We start from the raw sequence: 10553 nt of genomic DNA, 5'->3' as shown, positions 1-10553 counted from the left end.
CAAAGTTCACCAACATTAATCTGCTCCCAAGGGAAAGAAGTCAAGATTTACAGGAAGTGAATTTAGAATGAATTTCACCAATTAGAGTCTCCCAATCTTGTCTTCTAGGTTGCTTCCCCAAAATGGGAAGACTAAGGTAATGAACTGGAAGCAGACCTCTAGCACAGTGTAGTGTTTGAGACAAATGCTCATAAGGGAGAAGATTACTTCTAGAGGTGAAAAGGCAAGTTTTTTGGAAGTTTATCAAAATCCTAGAAATGCCTTCGAAAAGGTACAATATGAGTTTGATAATTCTAAAATCCTCTGTATCCCCTGCCATCATAATAAGAAGGTTATTTACATAATGCAAGTGACACATTTTCCCCTAATGCCCTAAGGGAACACCATATAGGACACTAGATTCCAATGCATGGTTAAACATAAGACTAAGGACATTGGATACAAGGGCAAAGAGGAGGGAAGATAGAGGATCACCTTGTCTAAGACCTCGATGATGTCTCACGTAACCGTGCATTTCCCCATTCACAAGGACATATATAGGCTTTGGACGAAGAAAGAATGGTCCTAATCCAATTGATCCATTTTGCGCCAAAACCATAGGCTTGTAGAAGATCAAACAAAAAAATCCCAATCTACCATGTTGAAGGCCTTAGCAAAGTCCACATCGATGATGTGCCCGATCATTTGCCTCTTATGGATGCTGAAAATCAGCTCTTTAGCCACAAAAATATTATCAAGGATACATCTTCCTTTGATGGACACAGATTGAATGTCGTCCACAATGGAATAGATTAACTTGCTTAATTTCAAAGCCAACACTTTGGAAATGATTTTTAAGGCCGAATTAATCAAGCTTGTGGGCCAGAAGTCAGCGGGAATTTCAGGACAGTTTGTTTTTGGAATTAAGACAATGGTTGCCCAGTTAATTCTTTCCAAATTAGTCTTGCTATTATAAAAATCAAAACAAAGCTTGCATATGTCATTTTCAATGATGGACCAATACTTTTGGAAAAAAGAGATTGGAAAACTGTCGGGGCTAGGGGCCTTATCCGACCCTAAGGTAATCTCTTCCTTAGAAAATGAAATTTCAAGAAAGAAAAGATCCGAGTAAGTTTTATTGCGTAAGAGCGAATCCCAAAAGAATTTAATAGTTTGGCAGATGATTGTAATTTATGTATCCTAAGTTTAGTTTAGGGAAAATTGCTTGCATACCCCCGCAAAACAATGAAATTGCTTAAATACCCCCATAAAAAATACTATTTTCTTGCATACCCCCATAAAACTAACTTTTTAATTTATATATCCCTGTCGTTAGTTACCATTAGCCACCGTTAGAGTTTATGGAATTAACTATAGTTCCCACCTAACCCAACTTGACAAAATTACCCAATTACCCTTAATATCATCTAACCTAAGCCATCTGAGAAAAATTCTCAAACTTCTCAACCACTTAACCGCCATCTTTTGTGATTCTCTTCTCACCAATCCCTTCAAGTCATGCCATCTCACTCGCCGACTCTTTCAAATCGGTGTTAGAGATATCTACGTCGTCCCCGTAGGTTTCAACCTAACCCTACTGAACCATCTCAAAGCCAGCTACGCCTGATGCCGTGGTATTTGCACATGTGCCGTTACCTTCACCGTGAGGTCTCAACGTGATCAATACCGTCGCCGGAGCTTACTCGGAGAACCTCCCAATCATCTTTACCGTCGGCGGGCCAAACACCAATGACTACTATACTAATTGAATCCTCCACCACACTATTATGGGGAACTTGTTTGTTCAAAAGCTTTGATGTCCTTTAGAGAACTTGATGGTAAAAAACTTGATATTGGATGGATATTCAAAAAAAATTATTGGATTTCTTTCTTATAAATTTCATATGTGAGTATATTTTGAGTAGGTGTTAATTCCTCCGGTGTGGTTTGTGGGTATTAAGTAGCACTTAAGCACTCATAGAAGTCTCACACAAACCAATAAAGAAAAAGCACACAAACAAACACAAGGAGACACACAACGTTGGTAACCCAGTTCGGCGTCCACTCGCCTACGTCTGGGGGGCCAAGCCCGGAGATAAACAATCCACTAAAAGAGGTAAAAATAGATGAGTACAAACACTTGTCACTCACACTCTCAACAATAAAGATCACTACCCTCTCTAGATTGTTTGGTGCTCACACACTCTCCTTAAAGAGTCACACCTACAATCTACGAGCAAGGTAGCTTATATAGACGCCTCAACGTCCCAAATATAGCACATACCTCTTTTAGAATCTCCGCGGCTACTAATTTAAAAACTGCTGAAATTAGTTGTTGCAACTCCTGTTGTAACATAAGTTGCAACATGGCCCTGACTGCTGACTTGACTGAGTTCTGGTTACGTTGCGGACGACCTCAAGACCCATCAACCTCCCGGTCATGCTTAGTCCGAGTCGATGCAGCCAAATCTCCCGATCCCGACTGCCGGCAACTAGCCTACCTCCTCAGTTCCTCATCACGCAGTCCCCTCGCAAGGGGCGCACGTCCTTGTGCGTTTTCACGAAACTTGCCAAACTTAGTCTTCAATCCACCTAAATTTGGTCTTCAAAGATTCTCCAAACTTGATCTTCAATTCACCCAAGTTTGGTTCTCAAATCTTGCCTTCAATAGACTTCAATCAATCCTCATCAAGGATTCTTCAAATCATATCTTCATTCACACCATGAATAGATCTTTCTTTAATTAAGCTCCACCATATTTAGTCTTCAATCATATCTCTCTAAGTATGGTCATGATATGATCTTGTCTTCATGTTTCCAAGAATAATTCCACCAAGATCTTTAAGATAGCTTCACCATGATCTTCAAGATATTTGGCTCCATGTTATAGACTTACTAAAAATAGCTCCATCAAGATCTTCAAGATGTTTGCCTTGCACTCCAAGTCTCCATGCCATGTCACCATGCTTGTCACGTCATCAATTATGCCTTGTCACCATGGTTGCCACGTCACTTGGTCTAGGTGTCAAATCATGCCAATAAATAGTGCGGTTGCACTAACAGTAGGCATATGAAATTATTTGTTATATATTGTTACATATCATAATTTTTACCTATTTTTAGATTATGTTTTGTAAAAAGCACGCGATAATGTAAAATTTTTTAGAGATATTTGTAAAAATCTTAAAAATATGAATTTACTCAAAAATTCATAATTTTTAATAATTTTTAAAAATAATTAAAGCGTATATAAAAAAATTACATTGGTTATCTATAATTTATATAATTTATAAAGTCTATAAAATATAATAAAAATTTTGATGGGTATATTAACAAACCTATAATGGTCATTTATTGAATGAAATGAGTAATGTCTACAAAATAAGAAAAAAAAATTAGAGGGGTATATAAGCAAACCCATTTTGGTAATTTACCTTTATTCCATCCATTGATTTAACACCATAGTCAACTTAATCATAGGGGCATATAAATTTGTAGAGTATACAAGTAAATATCATTTTTATGAGGGTATTTAAGCAAATTCATGATTTTACTTGGGTATGCAAGAAAAAACCCTTTAGTTTAATAGAAAATTGGTGAGTAAAGAATTAAGTTAATCAATGATATTTCTCAGTCTTTTCTTACTAAGAAATACTATGCAAACTTGTAATAATATAAATACATACTGATAATAATAAATATAAGGATTTAACTTGACTGTCTTTATTATAATATTTATTATATGTATCTTATTTATTAAAATGACCCTATCATATTTTTGTCCAATTCTATTTATTCTTCTAAATGAAAAGCCAGAGCCATCATTTTAATGAAAATATTAAAGTTTGGAAAATGATAGCATTAAATACTTTGAAAATGAAGTTGTAATAATTGGAGAAAATTATTCTCAAGATGATTTACACGATAATTAATATATAAGTTTTGATTTTTTTTTTTTTCTGCAAAGACAAAGGTTCATTATGGAAAATATGAAATGTTGGACAATGTGAGTATTAATAGTTTTAAAAATGATGGTTTAGTAATAGAAGAAAATTATTTATAAAAAAAATTCTTTGTAGGGTAAATGACTATACATCTTTGAAAATTTTCTTTTATGACTTACTAGTTTTAGAAATTTTTGTTTAAATAATTTTTTTGACCTACTATTTTTTAAATGATTATTGGTTATTAACTGATTGTTTTTCACCAAAATTTCCTATTTACTATTTTATTTTTTTGGAGGATCAATCTCTATAGGTCTTATTATTGAAATTTTTAATTTTTTTAATACTAACACTTCCCTCATATTATATGGTTTTAGAATCATTAGATAAAATCTTTTTACTTGTGATAAATAAATAAATTTGTAAAAGCAATTAATTAGGCCAATTAAAAGTTTATTAAAAATTAACTTAAACTAGTTTAATTGTGGCACCCACTACTAAATTAAATTTGGGGGCTCTTAAATTTTTATGCCAATTTTTTATAAATTTGGGGGCTCTTAAATTTTTATGTCAATTTTTTATACAGTGAAGTCAATGCCGCTGTTTTATGATCTTTTTAAAGTTGTATCCTGGTTATTAAATTATTTCCATTTTTGGTTATATATGTTAGATAATAAATTTATTGGATGAAATGAACTAAGATTTGTTTTTTTTTAATACAAAAGTAAAATCATATGAATTTTCTAGGCCTTGCGCTTGCGTGTGGGACCGCCGTACTGGCGAATATATAAATGCAGGGTAAGAGATAATGGAATGTTGAACAAAAAAGTGATAAGGGATCAATGGTATCTGCTAATTACAAAGCTTCACCACCATTCTTCTTTCTTTCCACTCAACAACAACAAGTCCTGTTGATATTATTATTATTATCATGTCTTGCTTTGATGATGCCCACCATCACTTGTACAAGTACTAGTAATACTACCACGAGGGGCTGCATCAAGACCGAACGAGACGCCCTGCTCGCATTCAAAGCCCAAATCATATATCACAAGGCTCATCCCATCTCATCTTGGGGTGATCACACTGACAACTGCTGTCAATGGGCAGGCGTGCACTGTGACAACATTTCTGGCCATGTCGACCGCATCAACCTGCAACCCAGGCGACCACCACAATATTATGATGATTATTATTATCATTATTCTTATTATACATGTAATGTTAGGTGCAGTAACTACTGGGGCATGGGTGGTAAAATCAATATTCAGGCTCTTAATAGCCTTCAGCACCTGACATACCTTGATCTTAGCTTCAATTGCTTTCTCAATATCTCCATCCCAAAGTTGTTGGGTTCTTTGGAGACTCTGGTTCATCTCGATCTCAGCTACTCGTGCTTCACTGGTGTCATACCTCATGAGCTGGGTAATCTCACCAGGTTGCGTTACCTCAACCTAGCAACTTATGGGAGTAGTTACAAGGTTGATGATGCTGAGTGGCTATCTGGCCTATCTTCTCTCAGATATCTCTTTATGGATTATGTTAACTTCTCTGGCGTGAACAACATCATGCAATCATTCAACAAGCTACCCCATTTAAAAAATGTTTCGCTGGTTGACTGCAGGATGAACAACATCCCTGAGTCTCTCCCACATCTCAACTTCACCTCCCTTACCTTCATGGATATCGGGTTCAATATGTTCGACTACACTAGCATCCCCGAATGGCTCTTCAGAATACCCAACCTACGTCATCTCAGCATGACAAACTGTGGGTTGACTGGTACCATCCCTTCCTCTGTTGGAAATGCAACCTCTCTTCAATTTCTGGCCTTGTCTGGCAATGAAGGAATTTCTGGTGATATGCCGAGAGGATTTGGCAACTTCTGCAATCTTTTGTCGCTCCACTTGGGTGGTACTTTTGTGGGGAAGAGCTTGGAGGAGGATTTCAGAGATGCATTCTCTGGATGTATTAGGCGAAATTTGAATGTGCTTTCATTTGGAGGTAGCTCGCTAAAAGGTCCTTTGCCAGATTGGTTGGGTGAATTCAGAAATCTCACCTCTCTCTCTCTTTCTGGTAATTCCTTCAGCAGCTCCATTCCAACATCTATAGGGAGATTGTCACGGCTACAACATTTGGACCTTGATGATAATGTACTAAATGGCTCGATCCCTGAATCCCTGGGAAGACTCTCAGGATTGCAATTTTTGGCTCTTGGCTTCAATGCATTAGATGGCTCAATCCCTGAATCTTTGGGAAGACTCTCAGAATTGCAATATTTGGATCTTAGCAATAATGCTTTAACTAGCTCCATTCCTGAATCCTTGGGAAGACTCTTAAGATTGCAATATTTATATCTTGTGAAGAATGCACTAAATGGGCCCATCCCGGAGAGTCTCTTTCAACTATCAAACCTAGAAGATTTGGATCTTAGTGACAACAACTTTAACTACTCATCTGTTATCACTGGAGCTCATTTGGCCAACCTCACCAATCTCAAGTACTTGTCATTTAATCAGTTGGTTCTTAATATAAGCACCGACTGGATTCCAGGGTTTCAAGCTCTTCAGATAAACTTGTCTTATTGTCACTGTGGACCAAAATTTCCGGTTTGGCTCAATAACCAAGTAAATCTTAATTATTTGGACATATCTAATACTGGAATCAAGGACTCAATTCCTGATTGGTTCTGGAACATCACTGGAACTATGACTATCTTAGATCTAAGCAACAATGAGATCAACGGAAGGCTGCCTCAACGCTTGAAATTCCAAACCGATGGATATAATAATGTTGGGATATTCCTCAGGTCTAATCACTTTGAGGGATCTGTTCCTTATTTTTCTCCTAATGTCGGTGCATTAGACTTATCCAATAACTTAATTTCAGGAATCATTCCCTCCAATCTTGGAAACTTTGATGGAAGAACACCTCATCTCAGTTCCCTCTCTTTATCTTCAAACAACTTAACTGGTATTATTCCTGACTCTCTTTGTAATTTGGTGGGTCTTTGGTTATTGGAACTCTCCAACAATCACTTGGAAGGGGCTATCCCGAATTGCTGGAACAATTTGACGGGCTTACAATACTTCATCTTGGCAAACAATTCACTAGTAGGTGAGGTCCCTGGTTCTCTTATAAATTCATCCCAATCTTTAGAAGTGTTGCATTTAAGTAACAACCAACTGCATGGGGAGTTTCCATCATTCTTGAAAAAGTGCACTTCCATGACCACTCTTGCTCTTGACCACAATAACTTATCAGGCGAGATTCCAAGTTGGGTGGGAAAAACCATGACTTCATTGATGATCCTAACCTTGAAAGAAAATAATTTCATAGGTAATTTGCCTTTTTTATCTAATCTCACATCACTTCATTTCCTGGATATTTCCCACAACTCATTTGTAGGGTTCATACCGCAATCGTATGGTAGCCTCATGGGCATGATAAATGTTAGTATGAATGGTGGAGCAAATTTTCCTTCTAATACACGGGAAGGGCTTATAATTAAGATCCTTGTTTATACAAAAGGAACAGAACTTCAATTTGGAGTCACTCTTTCATCTATCAAATTCATAGACCTCTCTGCAAATAATCTATCAGGCCAAATCCCAAAAGAAATAGTAAATCTAGTTGGATTGCAAAACTTGGATTTATCATGTAACAATCTGTCAGGTGAGATCCCCATAGATATTGGTCGAATGCAATCATTGGAATCTCTCGATCTCTCAAGAAATGAGCTCATTGGGTCAATTCCTCCAAGCCTCTCTACATTACATTTTCTAGGAAGCTTGAATCTTTCATACAACAACTTGTCTGGAAAAATCCCATATGCTAGCCAATTGACCACTTTCAATGATCCATCCATTTATGCTGGTAATCTTAATCTATGTGGAGCTCCTCTAAGTAAAAATTGCACAAGTGAAGAATCACGATCAAATAGCCATGTTGATGATCAAGAAGACGATGATGATAATGATAATCCAACTATTTGGTTTGGCATTGGCTTGATGTCTGGGTTTGTGGTTGGATTTTTGATAGTGTTGATAACACTGCTGTTCAAAAACGAATGGAGGTATGCATATTTCAGGTTTATGGACCACATGTATGACATGATGTATGTAAAGATAGTAATCACCATAAACAAGATCAAGCGAGCTTTGTTTGTGATGAGCTGATCAATGTAATTAGTAAAAGCTCTCTATCACCATATTACCGTTGTATCACTAGCTTTAAATAATGGCACCGAAGCTACTCTTCATGAATGTATGAGCAATTCTCTGTTTATTTTCATTGATGCCATAAATAATATACCTTATATCTTCTTTTCTTTCATACCATGAGTAGTATTGCACCATGGCTATAGTTTTTCAGCAACTATTAAATTTTTTATGCTATAAAACAATTTCTTTGTTATCAAGATGGTATCTCTTCCATTGCTCTCACAAGACTGAATGGCCTGGATCTATTTGAAACCTTCTTGCTTTTTTATTTATTTTTATTTTTATATATTTTTTAATTGTTGCAATTTCTATCTTCGTCTCCTATGTTTCAAGATTGCATCATAGAAGGATACACCCTTGCATGCTTTCCTTTTACTTTAATTCATTTGGTTTAATCACTTTATACAAAAAAATAAAAATTTGTTCATCAGAAATATCACATACTTCTGATTAAGAAGACCGGGAGAAAGTCTTGTATGGCACATCACATACCACATGGCCAGAGGTACCACATCCAATCTTGAATTTATCAGGAAACAAGATTTTAATTTTTGAGTCTTGTCATTGACTCATTAAAGATGATAGTTCCTAATTAATTCCCTAATTACTCAAATAAAACTTTGATTTTGGAGGGTTGCCATAAACGGGATTCTTAATTAATTGATTGCTTCAATAAGACTTGAGTGTTTTATATATCATCAATACTTTTATGAAATACTAATAATTCACAAAGTTATTCAACTATTTGGGTGTGATTTTTAGAGCCATATCAATTTTTTTTTTTTCACATTTCATGTTTCCTCCTACTTATTAAAATCTTATTAAATATTAAAAACACTCACGAAATCAAAGTTTTGAAACCCAATCTGGGTGTGTGAGTTAGGAAGGCTTCTGAGTCATGAGTCAATAGTTGAATCGGGGTCAAACTGTGGTGACCCAGCCATAAATATAATATATATTTTTATAAATTTAATTATATACAAATTATAAAATAATATATTATAACTTAAATAATTAATAAAAAAATAAAAAAAACAATAAATATATAATAAACCTAACCCGATTTGACCGGATTGAATCAACTGGTTCATCGGATACCCCGGATTTTTATAAGACCCGATTGTCTAGGCTGGTCCGACTGAACCTGCTGGGTTAACTTAGCTTTCAAAACATTAAGCCTTTATTAAATTATTTAGGCTTGATTAGAAATTATCAAGGTTGTCAGACCCGGCCCGGGCAATGACCCGGCTAAGCCCAGGGGTCAGGGGTCAATGGGTTCAACCGGGTCGAACCGGGGTTGAACCGGGGTCAATAATTAAATATAAAAAAATATTATAATAATTAATAATAAGCAAATATAATATTAAATCCATAATTATATTATAAAAACCTACTCAAATTTGATATTTAAATTGATAAATGACCTTATATAGAGTTTTTCTAATTTGGTCATTTATTTTTTTACATTTTTTTAAATATTTACAAATTTAATATATTAATATATAATTATCAAACTTCTCTCGGTGTTATTTATTTATTTATTTGTTTATTGGTTGATTTTTGTTAAAATAAATAAGAAATCTAATTCACTAATTCTTATATCTCAATTGAGTTTTTTTATTTTTGTTTTTAAATTTTTCTTATATTTTTTTATTTAATTAGAATACTTTTAATTTTTTATATTTTTTTATAATAAAATTACACTCATTTATTGTTTTATTTTTCTTAATAAATTAAATTTTTTTAGAAAAGTATTTACATAATACATTAATATATTTTATTTTTTTAAATGTTAATTTTTTTGTTGGTATATATATATATATATATTGTAATTCTATTTATTGATTATAAATTATAAATTAATATTAATAAATATACATGATTTTTGATGGTTTTTTTAATGAGAAAATAATAATAAATTATTAAATATTGTAAAAAAATTAAACATTGTGACCCGATTGACCCGTAGGGTCAACCGGGTTCCGATTGAACCGCCCGAGTCATCGAGGTACACTGGGGTTTTTAATACCCGGGATCGATGAGAGTATCCCGGGCCAGTACATGGCGGTTCCCGATTTTCGGTTGAACCGGCCGGGCCGGTCCGGGTCAAACAACATTGGAAATTATATACCGGTTACCATTATATTTTTTTAAATATTTCCTATAGCATATGGCAGCGAGAGACACAGTCTTTTTGCCTGGCCCAACCACAAACTTAATAAAATATATATATATATATATATATATATATATATATCCCTCCTCATAGGTTTGATCCCACGGCCACATATTCATCAAACCAACACAGTATTTACTCAACTAGGTATGTTTGGATGCATAATAAAAATTTTCATAAAAGTTTTATAACATAGAATTTAAAGATGATTTCTGGCACCCCAAACACGGG

General features: G+C 34.7%; 1 protein-coding gene across 2 annotated transcripts; it reads left to right on the top strand.

Annotated features, from left to right (window-relative positions):
* Positions 1-4822: 4822 nt before the first annotated feature.
* On the top strand, positions 4823-8219 carry LOC120273381 (receptor-like protein EIX2). Of its 2 annotated transcripts, none has more exons than XM_039280007.1 (2): positions 4823-6732; positions 6813-6947. In XM_039280007.1, the coding sequence occupies exons 1-2, from the start codon at positions 4868-4870 to the stop codon at positions 6841-6843; spliced, it is 1896 nt and encodes a 631-aa protein (XP_039135941.1). In that variant the 5' UTR covers positions 4823-4867; the 3' UTR covers positions 6844-6947. The 2 variants fall into 2 exon arrangements, with proteins under 2 accessions (XP_039135941.1, XP_039135940.1); XM_039280006.1 differs by having other exon boundaries at positions 5261-5404; positions 5548-8219.
* The last annotated feature ends 2334 nt before the right edge of the window (positions 8220-10553 follow it).

The sequence above is a fragment of the Dioscorea cayenensis genome, chromosome 12 (genome assembly GCF_009730915.1).
Source record: "Dioscorea cayenensis subsp. rotundata cultivar TDr96_F1 chromosome 12, TDr96_F1_v2_PseudoChromosome.rev07_lg8_w22 25.fasta, whole genome shotgun sequence".
In the NCBI taxonomy this organism is placed as follows: domain Eukaryota; kingdom Viridiplantae; phylum Streptophyta; class Magnoliopsida; order Dioscoreales; family Dioscoreaceae; genus Dioscorea; species Dioscorea cayenensis.
Note: the sequence above shows the minus strand (reverse complement) of the source record. Positions and strands in the feature narration are given on the sequence as shown.